Raw genomic sequence first — 24192 nt, 5'->3', positions numbered from 1 at the left:
TCATATATTTATTGTTAATAACTTTGATTATTTATTAATTTAAGTGTTTATCATATTTTGTTTGTGGAGAATGGAGATTATAATATTTTAGAACTGAATGTGATTGTAATATAATAAATTCAAATTCAAATGGGAAGTGAAAAGAACAAGGCAGATAATGACAAAAAAAAAGAAAAGAAAAATAATTCAAATTTGCTTGATAAGAACGGAAACGAAGAATCATCCTTCAAAAGTTGATGGGATCACAACACATTAACCAATTATGATGTTTTTGGATGGAAAATCCACAAAGCCATGATGAGTATTAAAACATAGATGATCCTAGTATTTTGAGAATGAGAAGCAAGAGAGAAAGAACCTTTTTATGATAAAATCTATAAACGGAAACGAAGAAACTTTAGCAGCAGCGGCAGCGGAAGAAGCAGCAGCAGCAGCGGCGGCAGAAGCAGCAGCTGCAGCGGTAGCGGCAGAAGCAGCGGCAGCAGCAGATTTAACCTTCTCCTTGTCCAGTTCAACTTTGAGATCCCACAGAGTCAATTCCACATTGTTGACCCTATCCTCGAGTTGTCGGACCCTAGATCCATCAGAAAGTGGTTCTTTCTTGCACTCCAAGGAAAGTTCCTCAATCTTTGAATTTAACCAGTCGAGCTTGAAGCCTGCTTCCTCCAGCGCATTCACCTCGCTTTGAGCTTTGCATAGTTGAGCCAAAGACAAGCTCTGTGGAGGCTTGCTCAGTGTTTCGACGATGCGGAGGAGATTCCTGTACTTTGTTTTGACCGCTTGGTTCTCTGGTTCGAAATCTACTGAATGGTTTGGGTCATAAGGTACATTCTTGTTCAGTAGTACAATCTGCCAAAACAGTGTGAGAGAGAGAGAGAGGATGTTGTTATGCTAATCATTAACAAATGGGATTTATTTATTAAAGATTAGGGTTAACTTACTTGAGAAGCAGGGATCTGAAAACCACGGTAATCTAACATCTCATTCTCAGTTGACTTTCCTTGATGAACAACTTCAAGGACTTTGATGTAGATTTTAATGGTTAGTTTGTTCTTCTTCAGAAACCCTTTTTCTTGGAGCTTGGAAAGAGGCAGCGTCTTATTGTAACCCCAGGATAAGATCTCACTGCAGAACAATGTGCATCTGCTGTCCTCTGCAAGATTTTTCATCTTCTTAGTAAATCAATCAGATAATCATCACTAAGTAACATGTTTGATATAATTTACCAGCTGATCTGAATAGCTCTTTTCCGGACTGATTCAACAAAACAAAGCAATAACTAGCTCTCCTTTTCCATCCAAGACTCAATGAATCTGTATTCACAACGTGCAGGTACAGACACAAGTGATCAGAGCCAGCCGTACCCTTGGGATGCACACAAACGCACCTAGGAGAAAACCCTTTTTACATGTTAGAAAATAATAATAAAACTCAGCCAAAAAAAAGAATGTGATTTTGTTTTTTCCTATATATTTACCATTCACAGCCGCTGATTGAGAAGTCAGCAGTTCTTATCACATCATTCTTCTCGGAGAAGTTTTCAATCACCCAACTCAAGGTATGCTCCATCTGTAGATGTCTCCTTAAAAATATTGATCCGCTAGTTTTGATTTCTTGTTTTCAATTCATGCATAATATATATATCTCAGTATATATATATATATATCTCAAAATTTTCTTTTTTTTTCTCATCCATCTCAAAAGCTTGTATATATTAAAATAATTTGTAATAACATAATTAATCAGCTTTAACAAATATATCAAAATATTTTAGTTAAAAAATTTGTTTAAAATTAAAATTTTAAGTACATTAACAAATCAGTAAAATGTTACAAAAGTGAAAATTAATTAATAATACATTTTAAAGCAATATTTATCCATTCTATAAAACTGATGTACTTTTGACCAAAAAATAAAATAAAACTGATGTACTATGAATCAAACGTGTCTGTTCATCATGTAATAACACTTTTTGTATTGGTACTTTTACAGCTTAACAATAGACACGTGTTCCAAATAAGCCATCAGAAATCCGAAAACAAAACAGTCACACAAAAATATAAAAGAGACGATGAGTTATACCTAATTGAAGCGGTGACAGAGAGTTTTCGTAAGGTTTCAAGTTAAAAAAGGTCAACAATGATTCGTCTCATTTTCTTTTTTTTTGTTAAGGTGAACGGCGTCACAATCTAGGTCAAAAGCAATAATAATAAATGTTGAGTTTTCTCTCGCATCAATCTCGACCATCCGTTTTATTTCACAAAGTAGTTTCAACCGTTGAGTTAAATGGGTTTTTTTTGCCTCTGTAAAAAGTTGCTGACGCAAACAGTGAAACCACAAAACATAATTTTTAGATTTTTGTCATTTTAAAAATACGGATATTTTTTGACACTAAAGGCCCACCAAACTGATACTCAAAAGAGAAAAATGGCCCATAACAATTTCTTTCAGATAGAAGTTGGAGCAAGTGATTCAAACAATGTGTACATGAATGAAAATTTAACTGATATGCTCTAACATAACATAACATTCAGAGTGTTTATCCTGTTTTATGTTGGCGTCAAGGATGAAGAGAGCTTTATATCATTAAGATAAATCTTTTTCAAGGTAAAACAATTTTGAATCAGGATACATAAGAGGAAGTACTTCTACAATATTAGTTAGTACTTAGATTACAAAGGAAAAATTAGTACTGAATAGATCAAAATGTACAAAGGGAATGCAGGTTCAAGCATTCATGAACATGTCTCATCTACAAACTATCTCATCTGACCAGCCGAAGCACTTGTAGCTGCAGTCACTGGACGAACCATCATCTTTCTTCTCTCGGTTCTTTTGATCACTCTAAGCTTGGGAGATTTTGGTTTGGTTGTCTCCTTGTTGGACCTGTGTGTGACATGAAGTTTTTAAGCAATATGGTACTAAAAACAAGAGAGTTCAGTTCTTTTTGAAGAAACATACTTTTGAGGGAAGAAGGGTTTGTTGAAGTTAGGCACAGGTCTGGCATGAGGAACCATCGTCTTTCTCATTTGCTTCAGATACCTTTCTTCCTCCACCTGATAGATGTTTTCAAGTATTGTTTTACACTTCAGCAAAGTTTAGTGAGATATTATATATGTAACAAGTTGAGTGTGTTTTGTTGCATACCATTTTTGCAGCTTCACTCTCTTCACGGTATCTCTTGTACTGATTCTCTTTCTCTTTGATCTGGTGTTCCAATAGAATGATAAATAACGTCAGTTCAAGAGGTTATGTAAGCATGTTGTTTATTGTTGAAGTGACTGAAAAGCTTACTTTCTGATCAAAGTCTGCTCTCTCAACAGCTCGATGCTCTACATGGAGGTCGAACGCCTGAATCTCTGTGAGTGGCTTACGTACTTTCTCTGGAACAGGGATTGGATCCCTGTGTTCATCTATAGTTAGCTTTTTGAAAACATTGATAAAGTTCCTGGACAAAAGGGGCAGTAGGTTGGTTACTTACTCTTTTATAACTGGTTGTGCTTTGAAGAGCCTCTTCTGAGCTTCTTCTCTCTCCATTCTCATTCTCTCTTCCATTTCTCTTCTCATTTCATCTTCATGCCTCACTAGACTCTCTAACTGGAACGGTTCTGGCTTTGTGCATTGCTTAGGTTCTGGTTTTGGTGGTACCACGGGATAGTCGGTTGTGTAAGGATATGGGGTTGCTTTTGGAACTCTTGCCCTCTCATCTCCTATCAGTTTCTCTGTGACTTCCATTACAAACTTCTTCTCTTTCTCAGCGCCTCGTTCCTGGAGTGCCACAAAGTAGTTAAAAGAACTGTCAGTAAAAATTGGTGGTCAGTCAAAGAAGTTGCTAGTGGGTAAAAAATACATACTTCTGTCCTTAGATTGAAGGGGTTTGGAGCAGTGATCCTTGGTAGAGGCTTTTCATGGCAAGATTCAGAGGTCAATGAGAGCTGACACAAGAAGAAGTTGTGTCAAACATGGAACATAACCACTTGCATTAATTAAAACAGGTTATGTTAAGTTGAAATCTACCTTGTCAAATGCATCAAAGACAGAGTTCGGTTTGGATATCCTCTCATCTGTAGCAAAGTGGAACTCTTGAGGTATGGTGATGTGCTTCTTGGTGTTACAAAAGATCCCCATCTCTCCTTTGCTTTCAAATATCTGGATGATGAGTTTATTTGATTCCAAGTTAGATATCTTGAGATAAATATATATATGAAGTAGTTAGTACCTTTTTGTTCAAAGGTTTTGCTTTGAACTTTGGTGCCTTCTCTAGTTCCTCTTGCTCAAGTTCCGCAGTAGTTTTTGCTTTAGTAGGACGAGCTCTTAGCATTGTTTGGAGCACAGGGGGCTTTGGTGCAGTTAGGTGAGGCTTCCAGTCATTATGCTGTGAGTGCAAGAAATAATCAGATGGCATGAAACGAGGTGACCACATAGGCAAAGAAGAAGTTTCATACCTGCTTAGACACTTGTGTTGAAGCTACTGAAGATGTCTCTGCATGTTGGTTCGCCCTAGCCATTGTTTCAAGATGAAACTCCTGCAACGGTAAGATATGAGCCTCTTGTAGATCAAATAAAAGATTCATTTCTAAAATGATGATAGTCTCTACCTGAAACTCTGGTAGATGTGGTGTGCTTCTTTGTGGCGCAGGCAAAGCTGGAGCTGCCAAAATCTGCATCAAACAAGAGAATTAATTCTTTTTGTTTTAAATTTACTTTCTGAGGTTTTACATAACACAGTGAAAGCAAAATGCATTACCTTCTTGTTGACAGGACGAGCTTTAAACTTGGGAATCTTTGCCAGCATCTCTTCCTCAAGCTCTGCACTGCTCTTCACTCTTAAAGGACGTGCTCGTTGAGATGTCACAAACTCTGGCTCTTTAGGTCTTGTCAGTGTGAGCTTAGTTCGGTTCTGCACAAAGAAAACATCACACCGTCCCGGAAGTTAATTAAAAGGAATCAGAGAAAGAAACTATCAGGAGGTCTCTTTGTTTGTTTACCTGTGGAAGAGAAGCCTTGGCATGAGTGCTTGTTTGAAACTTCTTCATCAACTCAGCAGTTGATATGAAAGGCTCAACTCTCTCACGGACATAAACCTTTAAAAGTGAACACAAAAGTTAACAACCAGCGTCTGTCCGAAACTTTATAATAAGTATCCAACTCATACCTTTCTATTCTCCTTCTGAGTTTGCTTAGTGACTTCAGGACATACGTTGAAACCTGTGTTGACTAGACCTTGTCTTGTCTTATGAAGTAGAGTCGTTGGTTTTGGATTGAGAATCTAAAGATAAACCAATGATCAGAAGAGTAAAGCTTTTGAGATATGGAGTTAATAAGCTTGATGCTATTGAAAAAAAGATTGGCTCACACCTGTCTTGATCTTCCATCGTCTAGCTTTTGCCTTTTGATGGCTTGATTATCCTGAATCAGATTGGTAGTGGCAGCAGCAACCATGTTCTTCTTAACACTCGTTTCCCTAATCGTCAACACACTTTTCTGATGACTTCCTTTGGGATTCCTCAGCAGGCTAGCCATCTTTCTAGCAGTTTGCTGCTTCTTAAGGGAAACTGAGTCTCCTCCTAGTGGTTTTGGTGTGCAGGCTTGAGGAGCAATAATGTTCTCCTTGTCGCTGTTGAATGAAACAAGAAGAAGGAGTCTTAGAATCAGCCTCACACAAACATCATTACACAAAACTGCATAAGTAACCTTGCATCAGAGTCCTTGGAGCTGCTGCTGTGAGATGGCTTAATTGGACTAACATCTTCTTTCTTGGCCTCTTCTTCTTCATTGAAGTTGCACATTGCCTCTACCTTGAATGATCTCCTTGCTTTGATTCTTGGAACCGATGCTACACACACAAAGATTAAACCTTTAGCTACAAATCAGAACTAAGTTACAGATCTGAGACATCGAAACTTACGAGAAGGAGCACAGCTTAAAGCGGATTCGAACCAGAGCTCTGCTCGGCGAGCCTCGTCGTCCGTCTCTCCAATAACGAAATCAAACCATCGCGGCGCACAGAACTCATACGTCTGCTCGATCATCGTTGTTCCTTCCATGAGAGGGAAGAATCGAATCGAATCGCACAACTTAGAGGGTTCTTCTTGGATCCTTCTTTTTCAGAGGGGAATGTATAATAATAATCACAACGGTCATAAAGCTTTTAATTGAATACAGGAGAGTGTGTTCTTTCTCTCAACGGCCTTTTTTTTCTTTTTTTCCTTTTTTATTAATTATATATCCGTTTCTTGATCTCTAACGGCTATATATTTCCCAGCCAATCTTCTTATTCATCCTTGAAACTATGTCGTTTTCAAGCTTCCCCCTTATATCAACTCTTGTTGATTAGGTTTTTTTTTTATAATTTTAATTTTTTTACTTTAAATATATTTACTCAAATATATTAGAAACAATGTGTAAATAGCATAGTAATGAGATTCTATACCCATTAGAAACAGTTATAAACATTTCAAAAAGAGTTCTAAACCGGTCGGAAACTATTCTCCAACCTTTAAAAACAGTTCTAAACCTTTCAGAAACAGTTATGAACCCTTTAGAAAACATAATGTTAAGTTTGTACTGATCACAATGTTAAACTGAAGCACACCAAAAATATAAAATATACAAAAAAACAAATAATACATAAATTATTTCTTTTGTATTTTGTAAATTCTTATTTTATTTTATTTTTTGCAGCAAACATCTATTCTATTACTCAAAATTGATTGTAAATTCTTATTCATTATTTCGAGTTATGGTAGAAAATCAATTTATGGTTAGTGTATACTTTATCATTCATCGCCATTTTTACAGTGCCTGCTACTTACTTGATCAATGCACGGTTAGACCAAGCGCATGGTCTAACCGGATAGGGTGAAAACCCATTCCTTGGTATGATTCAAAGAAGGAAACCTTTTCCAAAAGTAAAATCATCGACACTGATTGTTCCAAATAGTTTTTGGCAATGCGTATGTGATGATTGACAGATAACAGATGTACACATTGAGATAGTTTTTCAACTCTAGCTAGCGAAATAGCTAGATTTAAAAATAAATAATGAAAACATTACCTGTGTCTCTTTTATACTTTCTATCTCTCTTCATCTTCATTTATATTTTCTTATTATTATCTTCCACTATGAATTGCCCTGCGAGTTAAGCTAGAATTATTCAGCACAAAAAGCCTTCATCTTTCCTTTTGTCCCCACCACTTCTCAATGCACTCTTTGTGTTATGTTTATACAAAATACAATGCGTACATACCCTTTTATTTTTAAAGTATTTATTTGTGAAAGCAAATCAAAGACCTTTCTGACCTAATGAGTATGCATGAATCTTAGTTTTTCTTTAACGATATAATACCAATATATTGTAATTAACAATGCTTGTCTTTAGGTAGTGTAGTCTCTTTTCTAATGTGTGAATGTAGACTCTATTTTAAGACATGATCATGTTGAATGTCATAGTTTGCGATGTATAATAATATATCTTGCATAAAAGTAAAAAGATTTTAACCCCAAAACTGGTTGAAAGTATTAATCAAATTAGTTTGTTAAATTAATCAGGAATCTGTATTGAATGTAGTCAATGGGTAATTCTTATCACTATACCACGAATGTTCTTTAAGTTAAGTTTAAATTTTGTTCAGAGAAATAATTAATAATTAATGTACATTACGAAATATCTAAAATCTTTAAATTAATCAAAGACGAACAACTACGGATTTTATTTATCATTAGACAATAAGCAAATCAATAACACCTAGAATTTAGCAAGAATGTTAAAACTCATTGACATATACCAATAGAATTTGAAAATTTTAACAATCAATACAAATTCTACTTTCACTAACAATCCCTAAACAAAGTTACAAACAGCTTTGATAAGTTCTTATAAATAAGGTAGAAAAATCCATTACAAGTGTTTCAACTTTTAAATCCATCCGTTGATAGAAGATGAACGACACATTGTTTGTACACCAACTCCAAGGAAATCTCGAGTTTGCCCTCCTCCTAATGCATCCCCATTCTCAACTCTTCTACGCTTCAAAGGGTAATTCTGTAATTCATCAATCCCCGTAACGACCGTAACGCCATTTCTAGGGTTCACGATCTCGTGACCAAGACCATTGTTACTCATTAAGCCGACACTGTTCGATCCAAACAATGCGAAGAACTTGTCACTGCCACCATCTTCTACATTCGGACTCTGGTCGGAGATTTTCGACTTAAAACTCTGAAGAAACGCTGACTGGTCGCTGGTGGTGGTCGGAGTAGAAGAAGTGACGCCCATTTGAGCCGCTTTTTGAAGTAACGCAGTTGCCGACATATTTGCGACCGCTACGTTTGCGTCTTGTCTCATTTGGTCGACGTTGCTAAAAAGAGAAGGCACGGAAAGAGAAGTAACCGCGTTTGCGTTTTCATTATGGGCAGCCATATTGATATTTTCACGTGTGATGAGTGAATCGCTTAACTCGCCGCTATTATTTGCGTTCCCAAAAACCCAGTTATAATCCTCCTGCGGTGACTGCGGCTGCGTACAGTCCTCGTTGGTCACTTGATGATGATTAACATTTCCTCCCATCCATAGAGAGAGTGAAGAAGCAGGTTGCATGGAGTCTTGATGATGATGCTGATCAAAGGTGGTGGTTGTGATGGGAAAAGGGTGGTGGTGATGTTGCGGTTGCGGTGCTCCAAATGGAAACGACGGTGGTGGTTGTGGTGATGGGATGAGTGTGCCCATAAGATAATGGTAATTAAGATTATTACCGGTGGGGCTTTTGAGATGAGAAGCTGCGTTTAGCCTAGCAGTTTCTTCTGCTAAGGCGTCGCAAAACGCTCTATGTGTTATGAAGCTGTCTCTCCTGTTTTCAAAAATTTAACCAGACAACAATTAATCAAATATGGCAATCCAAGAAACTGTCTTATTCAAGAAAACAAGCAGCACGTACGTGCGTACGCTCGGAGAATGACAAATAAATATTCAGAAACTCTTCAAGTTATTTAGTTACAGACCCTACGAGTGCTACTTCCAACAAGACAACAACAACAAAATAAACTTATCTTATCTTAGTTACAAACAACATAATAAAACCAAAATTTGTTTGTATCCAGTGATATTGCAGTACATATATAGTTGACTTAAAAGGTATGTAGTTTAATTTATATGTTTAGCATGAGTTTCCAAAAAGAAAAAAGAAAAATACTAACTCAACAGTATCAGTTAACTATACTAATTAGACAGTTAAATCAGATGTTTGAATGCAAACTGATCATGAGTATACCAATATTATAATACTGTGATGAATTAAGAAATGTAAAGATCTATTAAATACCTGGAGAAAATAGTACCACAGTCACATCTATACTCTCTAGTCCCACAAGTCTTTGAATGAGCTTTCCAATCAGATTGGACTGCATATCTCTTGGAGCATTTGCCACACTTCCACTTCTTCTCGCCATGTTTGCGACAAAAATGTTTCTTGATTCCTGTAAGGTCACCAAGTGCCCTTGTCGGATTGTGATGGACGCAGCTCTTCTCCGGACACACATACACTCGTTTCCTTACTTCTTTACTTGTCCTCTGCTTTAGCTTCCATGGGAGGTTGTGACCTCGACGGTGAAGCTGTAGATTCTGGTCTCTTTGAAAACCCTTTCCACATATTTCGCAGAGGAAACGGTTTGTGGCCATAAGTGTTTTTGGAGATAGAGCTATGACTTCAGCTTCTGGATCTGTAGAGATCGAATTAATTAATCAATATTTTGTGATCTTGATAATAGATTGTATGGAAGAGTGCATGAAATTTTGTAGTTCAAGATCGAAGAAGAAACCAGATCAAGAAGATGACTTTTCTTTTCTTTTCTTTTTTTCTTAATTAGGGTTTTAGGTAGTGGTCTATATATTAAACTTAGTTATTTAATTATTACCAGGGTTTCCAGGGAGGTTTCTCTTCTTCTTGGCAAGAGGAGGATTAAAGGGTTCATGTTCATGACGATGATCGACATGATCAGTTGCTGATAAGTTTTGGACATATCCTCCACTACTAGAGATTGTATGTTCTTCAGCTGTCATGACTTCCTCTGGACGAAAGTTTTGTTGAGAAATACAAAAGAGAAAGTTAAGATTAGAGATGAGATTTAAAGGAAAATTAAGAGAGAACAAAAAGACCAGAAGCACTTAGAATCTTATGTAATTAGAATGAGAGGATAATACAAAAGAGAAGTTATATTGGTTGTTTACTTATATAGGCACACACCCACCCTACACAGTTAAGCAAATATGTGTGATAAAAAATATTATTCATCTTTCATATATATAAGCACCTTGATCAAACTGTCGCAGCCATTTTCATTTATAATTAAACATATATTTCCCTATTTTTATCTGTTTATTAGTTAAAAGTTAATGGCGGTGGAACTTAACTCTATAAAATTTACCTGACTACTATTATCTTCAATATTTGATACTACTAGCTTTTTTTCAGTGGAAGTGGCAGTGCGTCATGACACACAGAAAGTTACTATGTCTGCCTTTTCTATTTGGTGTGATGATCTCATTATTTATTTAGCCTTAATTATTTTCTCGTATTTATTTGCTTTTTCATATTCCTGTCAATTTTTTTTTTTTTTGTAACTGATATTCCTGTCAATTTCCTTCTTTTCTCATTATAGATTCTCTTAGTGTTATATTTTTCAGTACAATCATGATGTATATGCGATAACGATACAATATAAAAACATTTTCATATCAATTAGGTTTGGATAAAGTTTTTGTAAGGATCGGGCCAAAGGCATCAATAATTATGTGGCTAGAAGTTGAATAATGGATTAAATTTTGAAAAAATAACTAAATTAAATAGTTGAATATGTTATACTTTAAACAATTAAAATGATTGTTACAGTTTATATGAGAGCCAACGCTTTATTGATCCTTTTCATAATTGACTGATTGAGATTTACATTTCCGTAAATTAAGGGTGGTCAAAGAAGCAAACAGATCCAACGGCGATGGTTACATCTTTCGTTTGCTGAGAACTAAACCTGCAATGCACGTGTATCCATGCACGTGCTGATGAGGTAAATCCAACAACATACGACAAGTCATTCAAGAACCTAAATAGGCAAAAGAGAATAATCGTCTGGTGGACAGTGAAAACAAAAACCATGCGACATTATAAACTCTTCCTTTCAAGTACCCCCACTTTTTTTTTTTTTTTTGAAAAAGGGCATACCCCCACTTTAAATATTCGATTTTCTTTTTCTAGTCTCCCTTTTAATTGATAAACAAAGTATTTTAAACTGAATTCAAACAATTATTCTTGCCATTTAGAACATTTATATTTGACCAAATAAGATCAAATCACAGTTAAAAAAGTATTGGGAATTTTCTTACATCATTTTCTTATTTCTGTGAGGAAAAAAACATTAACAACTAAAAAATGTGAATGCTCTCTAGAATTGAGAATAAAGTTAGTAGATACGAGTATCTTTTTCATGCTTTTTTACAAGTATCTTTTTGCAATGTTCCCTTTTCCTTTTTCTTTAGCAAAGTTTTTTTCTTCCAATATATCAAAGTGTTTTTCCTTTCATATTTTATTAACTTAGTTAATACAATGTGAGGACTATGAATCATAATATTTTTAAAAGTGCTATTTAAACTATTTTACATTAGAAAAATGATTTGTAGAATAGAATTCATACTTAGTATTATAATTTTTATACGTGCTACAAGTAGATCAATACTTCATACTTCTAAAATCTAATTTTTTTTATATATCAATCTGGATCATATCGCTTTTCAAACAAAATTAAGTTAATTAACTATATATGTGCTTTTATACCTCCTAGCTGAAAAGTAAAATAATTACGATGTGTTAGTTAATTGAAAGAAGCTAAGAGACATATAACTGTCAAAATGCAGGTGAATTTTTGGAAGGGCGAGAGGTCGTCAGGTTGTGGGCTGACTTGTTACTATTTCTTTATGTAATTTCCACTTTAATCATACTGTAATCATGTTTTAAGATTCCTATAAAATATTATTTATATTTATTTAATGTCTTAGTTTTGGATTTTTCTTCTTGAACTTTGGCGGCACTAGAATATTCCCCTAATTTTTCGAGACTTCATTATACTATAATATAGTAATATATTCTTCCCTTTATCAAATAATCAAGATTCACATGCACATAAATATAGGCACATAAACAAACGGGATTTTAAACTATAAAGAAACGCGTTTAATATATAGTTAAAACGCGTTTGTATCCAGAGAATGATAAAATAACATATGTATTTAATATATTTAAACCAACAAAGAAGATATGTATTTAATTATGCATATTTAGATCCGAAATGAAAAAACTACATGTATTCGAATTTGATCAACGGCGCTTATACAAATTATAGTCAATATAATAAACTTAGTTTTGTCTCTAACAAAATAAAAATAAATCTTGCTGTATATATATTGACAGTTCAATAGCTCATACCATTTAAATATCAAAAGTATTAATTTTGAATTTGTACAGTCAGTATTGTGATTTAGTTACAGTTACATTTACAAGGACCCCATTTACAAACCTAGTTAGCAAATAAAACTGATAACAATCCCATAAGGAGAATGCACCAGCAAGAATTACTTAAAATAAATTGTACCAAAAAAAAAAGAATTACTTAAAATAAAACGCCATATACGGTAAAGTATATTAAAAATTGTTAGAAATCAAATTTAGTTTTTCAAACTGTAAGAATTAGTTTGTTGTGTATATTAACATGCATGAGCAGACTCGTTTTTCTCCCTCCTAAGATTCGACATGCTTTTAATTCATAAAAGTGCAATATTTATATCTTACATAAACTCCCCAAAGTGTAAGAAACATTCATATATATAATAAATGTTTTAATTGAAAACGCTCTAAATAATAGGGACGAATTAGTCTGCTGCATTGATTAATCATTTTTATGGAAAATACTCAGAATAATAGAATATCAACTTTCTTTGTCACCTAGTGTTTTTCTTTATAAATAGTGCCAATCAAGGCACCATTGTTATATAAAATTAACAAAGGAGTTGTTAAAAAAAAAACTTTCTAAAATTCGTTATATTAATGCGTGGTTGTTCAACTTTTTTTTTTGAATAAATCTCATAGTATAATGGTTTTCGCTAACAAGTATGCACATTTCTTTATAACTGTCACTAGTTGAAGGTGAACGCCTAAATATGCACATGTTTATATGTAAACGTCGAATAATATTACCATAGACCAAAAAGTCGTAACATGGATTTACATAAAACAACAGTAGCTAGAATCCATACTTATTCTTGGGAGGGCACTAGAAAAATCACGATCTAGGAGATGTTTAAGCCATAGAGACATGTGTATACAATTTTATATATATACCTGTATTAAACGTATGTGTAGTCGTAGATAGACATTATGCAATAAACGACATTTCAAAGAAGACAAAGTATAGATCCACAACATAGCATAGAAACTTGGCGATATATGAAATAAAAACAAAGACATAATGGAGATATGATTAGACTTAAAGTATACATATGTCACTTAGTGGATGATAATGGCCTTCTTGTTTTTAATCAGACGACCAATCCAATACATTTTCCGTCAAATTTGATATTGACACTCCGCAAATCAAAATCGTCTATTTATTTTATCGTTTTTTTATTTTAAAAAAAAATTAAAATGTTAAATGTATTTATTAACAAAAGAAAAAATGTTTACCATGGGAAAGAGCTGGTAATGGTTGTAAAAAGCATTGACTAACAGAGGATCAGCTTATCCAAAAACAACTTTTTTTCCAACCACCTTAACTTTACTCTTTTCCGTTATATATTTTAAACTGTTAGAGTGCATTGTTGCTTAATCCAATGAAAGCAGCAACAAGAAGAAGAAAGAATGGATGAATGCATGTTATGTTGCTTGATAACACAAAATGCTAAATATATGTGTATATTTAAAAGGACATATTTGTAAGGAATTATCACTATTATTATTTTAACTAATTTATGTTTAATACCGGAATTAACTTACAAATAAAATTATATTACTTACTTTTTATTTAGAAAATATTTAATATGCAATTTCATAATATATATTTTCTCAATATATTTATCATAATATGTATGGTATTCATTTACAAAGAATATGCCTATACTTTCATAAATTACATGAAATTATATGGATACCCACAAGTTAGTTAATTATGTGTTTATATACACATTTAGAGAAACTCATGTTATGGCACCCGGAGCACCGTATTCGAGTCTCAGCAGATGTGGAAAGAGATCTAGCAACCGGTTATTGTCCAAATAAATTATGGTATTCAATTCTTTAGTTAGCAAAAAGAAAAACTCATGTTATGGTAAACTTATGAGATGAAACTGGTTACGTTCGATACGTGCAATTATATGTGAAAACTGAAAAATGATATTTACAAAAAAAATTTACCCCAAAAAAAAGGATATCTACAAGATTCTTTTTTCATGGGTCATAAAAGTAATTTTTTTTTTTTTTTGAACATAGGTCATAAAAGTAATTAAAAGCTAAAGTAACGCTTTCCAACTATTTTCCACAAAGTTGATTGAAACTGTCCATAATGTAAAGTGAGAAAAAGAGAGTAATACCTAAAAATAGGACCAAGTGATTGTTTACGCCCTTAACTAACACATGCAACACGAACTTAAATAGTTCACAAATATGGTCATCTATTTAGCTATCAAATTCTCTTAACCGAATATATATACATGTGACATGTATTTACAACTATTGGTTGAGATTAAAAGTTCAGAAGTAAAGATTAAAAAATTGCTTTTATTTCTTATTCCTTTTAACATTGTCATGTGTATACCACGGTTAAAATTTGTCTTTCAGTTGAGTCTGGTCAAAGGTATGATTCCCATGAATCATCAAGTCATAATTAATAATAATATTTTTGTGACTACACAATTAGTATGTTTTGCGATGTAGCCAGTAGCATATGGTCAGCTAAACTATACGCTTTACCACTATATTTTGATAATATATCCATTAATTTTTTATGCAAATCACCATGAATTTAGCTAAGCAAGTCATACCAAAAGAAGATAATCTTCTCCATGATTTTGTTTGAATTATCTTACAACAAATCATTGAGTGATGAGGACATATTGCATTTTCATGTTACATATATATAAATAATTATTGGAAAACTCTATTTGGAATATCTAAGACCACCTCCAATGGTGAGTTTTAACAAAATCCTTAGCATTAAACTTATTATAATAATCTGTGGGACCCATTATATTTAAAAGTATGTGCCAAATTAATCTTTAGATAAGGATTAATTTTCTACAAATTCTTCACTGTATGCGGGTCCCATCGCCACGTGGGGACCCGCGATTAGCTCTTCCTTTTTTTTTTTTAGTTAAAAAAAAAATAAAAGTAATAAAATAATAAGAAAACTTACTTTGGTTATCGAGATCGAGAGTTTCAGCATTGCTGATGCTCTAACATTGCTACCAAACGGTCAAATTTGGCCCACCTCCATCCATAATGGTTGGTTGATGCATTCGAGCTCGTAAAGGCATATTAAAAAGTTGTTGATCATTACTTAAAAGTGATCTTTTGTAATATATTATAAATTTATTAAAAGTCACTAAAATGTTATTGGGTTCATGACTGAAAGTAGGCCACGTCAAATATAGTTCAAAATAAATATGTCACGCATTTGTATATATGGTTTTTTCATTACACAAACTCATATTGACTCTGCGAACCATATTGGTAATTCTCTTCCATGTAAACGACAAAAAACGGATTCATCACTGAAAGTAGACCACATCAAATATAGTTCAAAATAAATGTCACGCATTTGTATATATGGGTTTTTCATATTTTGTTTTTTATTATCAATATATACAGATTCATACTAACTCTGCCAACCATATTGATAATTCCACATCTATGTAAAAGACAAAAAACGGTTGTTTCCTGACTCTACAAGCTAGACTATCCACCTTTGTATTCTGCATTCGCAGTATATGAATGATCTATGAATTAAAAAAGATTCTTTCAAAATTTTAATATCTTCCAAATAACTTGCAAAAGCTGGTCATTTTTCTGATTGCGAAACTATCTTCATCAATTGAAAACAATCTGTTGCAAATATAACCTGATACTGATACATATTCTTAGTACATTTCGTTGTCCACATATTTTTTTAAATACTCAATTCCTTTAAACACCATAACTATTATCTTTTTGGTCAAATTATCACCAAGAAAAGGTATATATGCACATGCTAAATTTATGATGAGACAGGATCTACACATGTGTCAAGAAAGTTCTAAGAAAAATGTGTACGTTTCTTCATTTTTTTTTACATAGAAATTGAATTATTCGTCAGAAACAGACATAGAATTATCCAATAGACGACCAGTCCGCAATGGATGATGTTCACTAATCAATCGGCTTAGCCTATATTGGCCCATAATTTTTCTCAAGATTAGGGTCACATATTATTAATCCATTAAATTGTCAAAGAATGGGCTGTGGAGGCCTAACTTTTGAGTGTAAATGTTGTCAAGATTGCTTTCGTAACGAGGCTGTTTCAACCTAAAAAAAATTCAAATGGTGAGGCTTTAACTAAGGTTAAAGAACAAATTATTAAAATCATAGTTCTCAAGTCTTCGCTCAAGAATCACACCGACTCAGCAAAACCATCACGAGATGAAGTATGATCGATGATCATTTCTTCGAATCTTGGTGAAACCAAAACAGAAAACCGCAGATTTTATATGGAAAAGCCAAACATTATAATGAGTTTTGACTTTCAATTTTGGAAAGAGTTGACTTGTTGATATTACTATACACAAATACATATTTCAAGAGTTGTTAATTACAAGAAAATATATTTCTGTTCTTTCTATATATTTTTCTTGTTGTTTATGATCAAACCAATCACATAACAAACCAATCACAAATTCACATAGGTTTACAAAATTGCATACAATATCAACAAGCAAATGCAACAAAGAGAAAAAAAATCAAAAGGCAACTAAATAAACATTTATATGAGAATTGCAATGATGAATCAAAGCCATAAAGCCCCAGCTTGTCTGAGAGTAGGTCCTAAATCACCATTAATATGAGCAGCCATCAGATTCTCTAATCCTCCAAACAACTTCCCTCCTATGAACATGACTGGTAATTTCTCTTTACTAATCACGTTATTACCGAGCTCACTCATGATGATATTGTCACCGTTGTTGTCTCCTTCATCAATCTCAACTACCAATGGGTTCACTCCATGTGTCAGTAACAACCGTTTGGCTACATGTCCCATACAACAACCTTTCCTGGCAAACACTACCGCAGCATTCTCCATCACCAATACGTTGTTTGGTTTCTTGATGCTTAAAGATGATGGTTTTTGTGGTGATGATGTTAACCATGATAAGGATGATGATGGTTTATCTTCATTCTCTGGGCGGAAAATGCTATTCCCCGGTATGGTCTTCGTCCACGATGACTCGTATGGTCTTACTGCTTTTTGCATAATTGTTGTATGAGAGAGAAGGAAGGAGAGAGAGGATAGAGAGAGAGAGAGAGAGAGTCTTGTTTAGTTCAGTTGGATTGGTAAGAGATTGGATTAGAGAATTTATATAGAGATTTTTTTAGAGCATTTCGTTTTGGGGTCAACTTAACGTAAGCATGTATAAATTGTATTCTCATCATATCCGAAGCAACGTCACCGTATCTGAAATACATATCTATGACTATACTTGTAATCATTTCATTAATGTTGAGTGTAAATCATCCAAATATTTTTAAAACATTGTGTTAATTAAGAGAAAAAATTTAACTCATTGTCGGAACTGGAGTTCGATAGCTCAATTTTTAAGTATCATTGTTATTATTATCTTAAGGTAATGTCATGTTTAACCTATTATAATTTGTAACTTAGATAAATTGATGACTTGCACGATATAGTATTTTTTTCTAAAATCAGTTGATGACGACGGCATAGTAAATGGCTTACGACAAGGCTGATGTCAAGAGATTTATTTATTAGTTTTAGACTTAGGTCATAATTAAAATTGTCTTCGTATGGTTACGCTTATGGATAAATGTACGCTTATGGATAAATGCAAATCAATTGTATAGACCATTAGATTTTAAGATCATCTTCTTTACGTCATGACCATGACTTGTTTTCTCTAACATTAAGAAGAAAAAAAATCATATATTCTAGTTGAAACTTGAAAGATATATGCAAAGAAAAATACATTGCACGAACCCCACAAAGCTGATGACGTCGCGATTTTGTGGAAAAATCTAACAAGTACAACCCATTTCGTCAAAAGGAAACAGCTGAGAAGTAGAAACGAAACATAACAGAAGATGGACTCTCAGCGTGATAAAACGGCATGACGTTTTCCTTTAAGTTTACGAGACAGCATGTCGTGTCTCTTTGGTTAATAAATTACAACGCATTTTTAATTTTTTATTAATCTTTTCTCGTTTCCAGCTATTTTAGCATATTAATTTAATAATAGATTACATCATAAAGCTTTGGACAGAAAAAAAAAAAATTACATCATAAAGAAGCAGCCGTCGGGAATAAGACATCAGATAAGAGTTTTACTTGTTCAACCTTTTTTTTTAAAACAATGTTTTTAATTTGACGGCACCTGAAAGTTTTGCCGGAGTCTCGTCAGTCGTCACCCCCATAAAACTCCTTCCTCACCGGTAAAAATAAAAGAAAAAAGACGTCTGTATCATGGTGGCGCCGGCATGGCGTCATTAAATATAAGGCCCCATGTTGCTATGCTCATACAAATCTTATAGTACGTATTCATTTATATTATTCTCTCCAATACAAATCTTTTCAATAGGTAGATAACGTTGGCATATTGTTTTAAAAAAAAAGATAACGTTGTCAACTAGTGCAAAAAAAGGAAAAAAAAGTTCAATAGCAAGTTATAAACAACAAAGAACAAAACGGAAAATATTTCATTTATAAATAATCTTAAGCAAGGATTGCATGAACCAAATATTAGGAAACCAGGACATTCTTATCCAATATATATCATACTAAATCATGTATTTATCAAAATTTCAAATATTTTTTTAATATATTCTGACATGAATAAACGAAAGAATTTGATTATAAAATATATGCAAGGCTAATCCTAAAATTTATGAAGTTAAAAATAATTATAGTCTAAAAATTAGATGATTTATTTATATATATTTGGACAACTTGAAGACCAAATAATCGCACTGCTTAAATTTTTAGGGCCATAACGAATGTTTTGTTGTTCCATGCTCAGGGCCAAAATGAAGCTAATAATACGAATTTGATGATTATTATTATTATCAAATTTTAATCTAACTTCATCAAATATCCGAGAAAACATTAACAATCAGTTCCACTGACCAAAGCCAATCCGAGTACTTGTAGCATTTTCAGACCTAGCACGATGGAACTTGCTATATCGTTCATTTACTTATTGGGGCTAGGCTCCAAGTTCATCTCTTGAAGGTTAAGCAAGAGGTCGTTGGAGCTCAGGTACACCTTGTTAGCCGATTGAGCAATGGTCTGAGCAATCTCTCTCGCAGCTTCAATCTTTCTCAGCGTTATGAATGCCTGATTGTTTGCTATAGCTTGTCCGATTAGTTGAGCACTTTTAGCTTCTCCCTGCACAATGAATCAATCACGCCTAATGCTTTTAACAGAGAAACCTTTATCTGTCATTAGATTTTTCTATTAAAGATCAACAATCATTTACCTGTGCACGGATAACCGCACTTCTCCTGTCTTGCTCTGCTTTCTCCACGATGAACTTAGCACGTTCAGCCTCCTGCGCCGCCACTTGTTTCGCCTCGATTGCAGCGGTGAACTCTTTGCCAAATGTGAGAGTCGTGATGGAGACATCATCGAGAGCAATGTCGAAGTTGGAAGCTCTCTCTGTCAAAATCTTGCGTATCTCTCTGCTAACAGCCTACAGGAGAGTGAAAAACAGTCTTACCATTACGAACAATGAGTAGAAAAGATTGCAGAAGAAGAATGTTGAGATAGATACCTCTCTCTGAGTGATGAGCTGGCTTGCATTGTACTGAGCCACTATAGCTTTTAGAGTTTCATGGATGATGGAAGGAAGAACCCTTTCACTGTAATTCTCGCCTAGGGTTCGGTAAATATGAGGCAAACGGTCACCCATGGGACGTGTGAGAACCCTAAGTCCAATTTTCACCTGCGCAACAACAAATGAACATATCACACACACAGCAACACCCCAGTGACATTATGTTATTTTCTATTCCAGCTTTTTAATGTAATCTCTTCCTAAAGAAAGTATGATATGATTTGTCCTCTCACAGCCACAAACTCCGATAGATAGAAACAAAGGAGAATGAGAAGATATATAATCTGATTTTTTTTTCCCATCTCTTTTCAAACCATTATCCATACAACTCACACAGATCATATAAGGGATATACACAAATCACATAATATGCTAACAGAGCAAATGAAGCATATCCTACAGCTCCATTCTCATAAACCATATATCTAAACTTAAAAACATTTTCCTAAGAATCTCAGCATAAGCTCAAAAGAAGGAATGTCTAGCACGATCCAGAACAGCATTTGAAACTAAAGCATGGCATGTATAATATTACAAAAACACAACAGAACGCATACCATCTGAAGGTCATGACTACCAGTGGTGCTCTCCACAAGATAGGGTCGTGCACGGACGTCATAGATGATTGGCCTCTCAAACCACGGCAACATGAAATGCGTGCCTTCCGGGTAGACCTTAAAAATCCAAATCCGAGAGTAAAAAACTCACATTTTTTTTTTTTTCAAAGTAACTATTAATAGACTATTGTGTTCGTTGGAGGAATAATACAAAACCTTTTCCTTGATACCAGTTAAGCGGTTAAACATGACAGCACGGTGTCCACCCTCGACATTGTACAGGCTATTGCTAATGGCGTAGACACCGAGGCCACCGATAACGCTGACCTTAAGAAGGGCAGAGAGAGCAGGAGATCCAGGGACGTTGGGCACTTTCTTGAAACTCATTTCATTAAGATCTACAGCAAACAATCAACACGGCAATGAGATTACACAAAGAGAAAACATAAACTCCAAACGATCACATATAGAAAATTCCAGAAACTGAATGCTCAAATCGATCGAAACTTTGACCATTATCGAGTTAAATCAGTTTACCTTAGCTCAGATCTTGATCACCGGCGATGTTAGGGTTTTAGGAAAGGATCACGATCTCGGCGAAGCTAAGGGTTTTAGAATTGAGAATTGACAAATAAACTCCTGATATATCATCATAAACTATAGTTAATTCGGGTCGAATCGCTCAGGCCCATTAATAAACGTATGCTGCATTAGGCCCATTATATAAGTCTTTTCTTTTTGTCAGCATGAGTTTAGATTATTTTTTTAACTTTATGGCTATTGGCTTTGTGATTTTGTTTCAACGTCCCATAAAATAACTATTTGAACTCATCTTTCTATCTTGTATAATTTGATAAATTGAGCATATATAGATTTCTTATTCTAATAAGTAAGGCATACATATGTTATTAATTTTATTTCATAAACATTGAATAGTGCGTGTGGACACTTGGCATATATGACAATATGATGTGTTAAAATGCAAACTGTGACATTGCCATGCAATGCGACTCCTGTGGCTCTTCCATGTCACAATGTGTCACTATTTGAGTATCCATTTTTTAACCTTGAATAAATTGATTAATTTACGATCCTACGTTGTACGTTAGCTAAGATATACGTGCTACCATACTATTTTACTCAAAAATACAAACTTAAATTTACTTTGAGAAAGAAAATACATACTAGTTAAATCTTCTCATTATCTAAATTCAAAAATATATACTAGTGAGAGCTTTAAATTCCTGATGAAACGAAATATTTATTGTTTGTGTGCAAATGCCATGCAACCGTGGTAAAACATCAACCACCTCCTTTAAAAACCATCGTCCTATTCGTCTCTTAATGACCCCTTATCAAAAGTAAAGAGAGAAAAAAAATGCATAAGCTTATATTTTCTCTTCTCTCCATCGCCTCAATCTCACTTCTCCTCCTCTTCCACGGAAGCGAAGCACGCCAGCGAGAGCTTCCGTTGCCCAATGCATGCCATTTCAGCCAGATCAACAGCCTCAGCCCGGCTCATGCGACTAAGTTCGAAGCCGGGCAGATGGAAGTATGGGATCACACAAGCAACGAGCTCCAGTGCGCTGGTGTGACCGTAGCTCGCATCACTCTTCAAGCCAATTCCATTTTCTTGCCATCTTTCTTTAGCCCACCTTCCCTCGCTTACGTTGTCCAAGGTATTTCTTCTAGTATAAATTATTCTTGTGAGGAAAATTAATAGAGTTTAGTTTTTTTTTTTAATTATTGTTTACAGGAGAAGGAGTGATGGGGACAATTGCTTCTGGCTGTCCTGAGACTTATGAAGAAGCTGGAGGAGGAGTAGGAGGAGACATGCATCGACGTTTTGAGGACATGCACCAGAAGCTGGAGGATTTCAGGCGAGGAGATGTGTTTGCTTCGCTTGCCGGAGTTTCACAGTGGTGGTACAACCGCGGCAATTCCGACGTCGTCATCGTGATCGTTCTTGATGTTACCAACAGAGAAAACCAGCTTGACCAAGTCCCTAGGGTAACTATTAAAGAAACTCCAAATTTTTCATTGCATGCTATATATCAATATGGTTACTACAATAATAAATCATATGAACCATACACATTTGTAGATGTTCCAAATAGCAGGGAGCAAGACGCAAGAACAACAACAACCATTGACTTGGCCATCAGGCAAAAACGCTTTCAGCGGTTTCGACCCGAACATAATCGCAGAAGCATTCAAGATCGACATCGAGACAGCTAAGAAACTACAGAACCAGAAAGACAACAGAGGAAACATAGTCCGAGCAAACGGTCCGCTACATTTCATCAGCTCCCCGTCACGTCAATGGCAACAAGATGGGAATGGTAATGGCATCGAAGAGACGTATTGCACGGCGAGGCTGCACGAGAACATAGACGATCCAGAACGTAGCGACTTTTTCAGCACACGAGCCGGCAGAATCAGCACTCTTAACAGCCTCAATCTCCCTGTCCTACGTTTAGTAAGGCTTAACGCCATTAGAGGCGTTCTCTACAGCGTAAGTGTTTGGTTAGGTCAACTAATTATAGAGTGTTAGTATACAATTTCCTTTACAGTTTTGTTGAATCATGATATGTGTTATTGTAATGATATTTCTTTTATTAGTATTCAGGCTACTCATTAGTATGCAAATTATAAAAGTAAGTTTTTTGTTTTTTTTAGAGTTCTGTTGAACCATATTATGTGTTAATGTAATGATTTTTTTTTTGTGGAGATAGGGAGGAATGATGTTGCCGCATTGGACCGCAAACGCACACACGGTGCTATACGTTACAGGCGGTCAAGCCATGATACAAGTAGTGGACGACAACGGTCAGTCCGTGTTCAATGCGCAAGTGCAACAAGGAGAGCTTCTTGTGGTTCCACAAGGCTTTGCGGTTGTCAAAACCGCTGGTGAAACAGGGTTCGAGTGGATAGCGTTCAAGACGAACGACAATGCTTACATGAACACACTCAGCGGTGGAACATCGTACTTGAGAGCGGTTCCCGTGGATGTGATCAAAGCGGCGTATGGAGTGACCGAGGAAGAAGCCAAGCGGGTCAAGTTTAGTCAGCAAGAGACAATAATGGCTATGACACTAAGCTCTTAAGCTTTTGTCTTTGTTTCAGTTATGTTTTTAGATTTTCGAGTTAATGATGTAATAAGAAGGGACTTTCACCAAAGTTTTAGTGACAAGTATTTTAGTTTATTAGTACAAGTGTTGCGAGTAAACAGAGTCAACATCATTACATGTACTAAGGACATGGATCCAAAAAGCACAACATACCAGAAGCCGCTCAGGAAACAGAGACAACTTCATGACACGTAAAACAACACCTCACCTCACCCCGAGTCCAAGGTGTGGGTTCCCAGGGCCCCTGACAATAAAAATTTCAACTTCATCACGATTTTGGCGTGAAAGTGATTCAACCGTTTTGTCAAAAACGTGATTTTTGGCGTGAAAGTGATTCAATTGTTTTGTTTGAGGAGAAACGTAATTTTA

General features: G+C 34.8%; 6 protein-coding genes across 9 annotated transcripts; 1 reads left to right on the top strand and 5 right to left on the bottom strand.

Moving 5' to 3' along the window:
• Positions 1-182: 182 nt before the first annotated feature.
• On the bottom strand, positions 183-2329 carry LOC103843686 (MATH domain and coiled-coil domain-containing protein At2g42460-like). 4 transcript variants are annotated; one of them, XM_009120442.3, is made up of 5 exons: positions 2083-2329; positions 1478-1613; positions 1227-1387; positions 942-1153; positions 183-849 (listed from the first exon to the last, which is right to left on the bottom strand). In XM_009120442.3, the coding sequence occupies exons 2-5, from the start codon at positions 1567-1569 to the stop codon at positions 322-324; spliced, it is 993 nt and encodes a 330-aa protein (XP_009118690.1). In that variant the 5' UTR covers positions 1570-1613; positions 2083-2329; the 3' UTR covers positions 183-321. The 4 variants fall into 4 exon arrangements, with proteins under 4 accessions (XP_009118690.1, XP_009118692.1, XP_009118691.1 ...); XM_009120444.3 differs by having other exon boundaries at positions 1478-1582; XM_009120443.3 differs by having other exon boundaries at positions 1478-1569.
• Positions 2330-2571: 242 nt separating this feature from the next.
• LOC103843685 (protein TPX2) lies at positions 2572-6322 on the bottom strand. Its single transcript, XM_009120441.3, has 16 exons — positions 5909-6322; positions 5695-5836; positions 5359-5617; positions 5156-5269; positions 4989-5084; positions 4748-4900; positions 4599-4661; positions 4446-4526; positions 4220-4375; positions 4018-4149; positions 3855-3935; positions 3482-3768; positions 3295-3403; positions 3148-3207; positions 2962-3056; positions 2572-2886 (listed from the first exon to the last, which is right to left on the bottom strand). The coding sequence occupies exons 1-16, from the start codon at positions 6045-6047 to the stop codon at positions 2760-2762; spliced, it is 2094 nt and encodes a 697-aa protein (XP_009118689.2). The 5' UTR covers positions 6048-6322; the 3' UTR covers positions 2572-2759.
• Positions 6323-7763: 1441 nt separating this feature from the next.
• Positions 7764-14389, bottom strand: LOC103843684 (zinc finger protein MAGPIE). Its single transcript, XM_009120440.3, has 3 exons — positions 9914-14389; positions 9322-9718; positions 7764-8850 (listed from the first exon to the last, which is right to left on the bottom strand). Exons 1-3 carry the CDS (start codon positions 10056-10058, stop codon positions 7920-7922), a joined length of 1473 nt encoding a protein of 490 aa, XP_009118688.1. The 5' UTR covers positions 10059-14389; the 3' UTR covers positions 7764-7919.
• A 2493-nt stretch (positions 14390-16882) lies between these two features.
• On the bottom strand, positions 16883-19081 carry LOC103843683 (monothiol glutaredoxin-S13). The gene has a single exon (XM_009120439.3). The coding sequence runs from the start codon at positions 17540-17542 to the stop codon at positions 17078-17080; it is 465 nt and encodes a 154-aa protein (XP_009118687.1). The 5' UTR covers positions 17543-19081; the 3' UTR covers positions 16883-17077.
• A 246-nt stretch (positions 19082-19327) lies between these two features.
• On the bottom strand, positions 19328-21394 carry LOC103843682 (prohibitin-2, mitochondrial). The gene is made up of 6 exons (XM_009120438.3): positions 21230-21394; positions 20909-21090; positions 20693-20809; positions 20073-20243; positions 19779-19991; positions 19328-19687 (listed from the first exon to the last, which is right to left on the bottom strand). Exons 2-6 carry the CDS (start codon positions 21077-21079, stop codon positions 19493-19495), a joined length of 867 nt encoding a protein of 288 aa, XP_009118686.2. The 5' UTR covers positions 21080-21090; positions 21230-21394; the 3' UTR covers positions 19328-19492.
• A 535-nt stretch (positions 21395-21929) lies between these two features.
• LOC103843680 (12S seed storage protein CRD) lies at positions 21930-23898 on the top strand. Its single transcript, XM_009120437.3, has 4 exons — positions 21930-22371; positions 22449-22702; positions 22797-23207; positions 23428-23898. The coding sequence occupies exons 1-4, from the start codon at positions 22071-22073 to the stop codon at positions 23797-23799; spliced, it is 1338 nt and encodes a 445-aa protein (XP_009118685.1). The 5' UTR covers positions 21930-22070; the 3' UTR covers positions 23800-23898.
• The last annotated feature ends 294 nt before the right edge of the window (positions 23899-24192 follow it).

Source organism: Brassica rapa, chromosome A09 (assembly GCF_000309985.2).
Source record: "Brassica rapa cultivar Chiifu-401-42 chromosome A09, CAAS_Brap_v3.01, whole genome shotgun sequence".
Lineage (NCBI taxonomy): Eukaryota > Viridiplantae > Streptophyta > Magnoliopsida > Brassicales > Brassicaceae > Brassica > Brassica rapa.
Note: the sequence above shows the minus strand (reverse complement) of the source record. Positions and strands in the feature narration are given on the sequence as shown.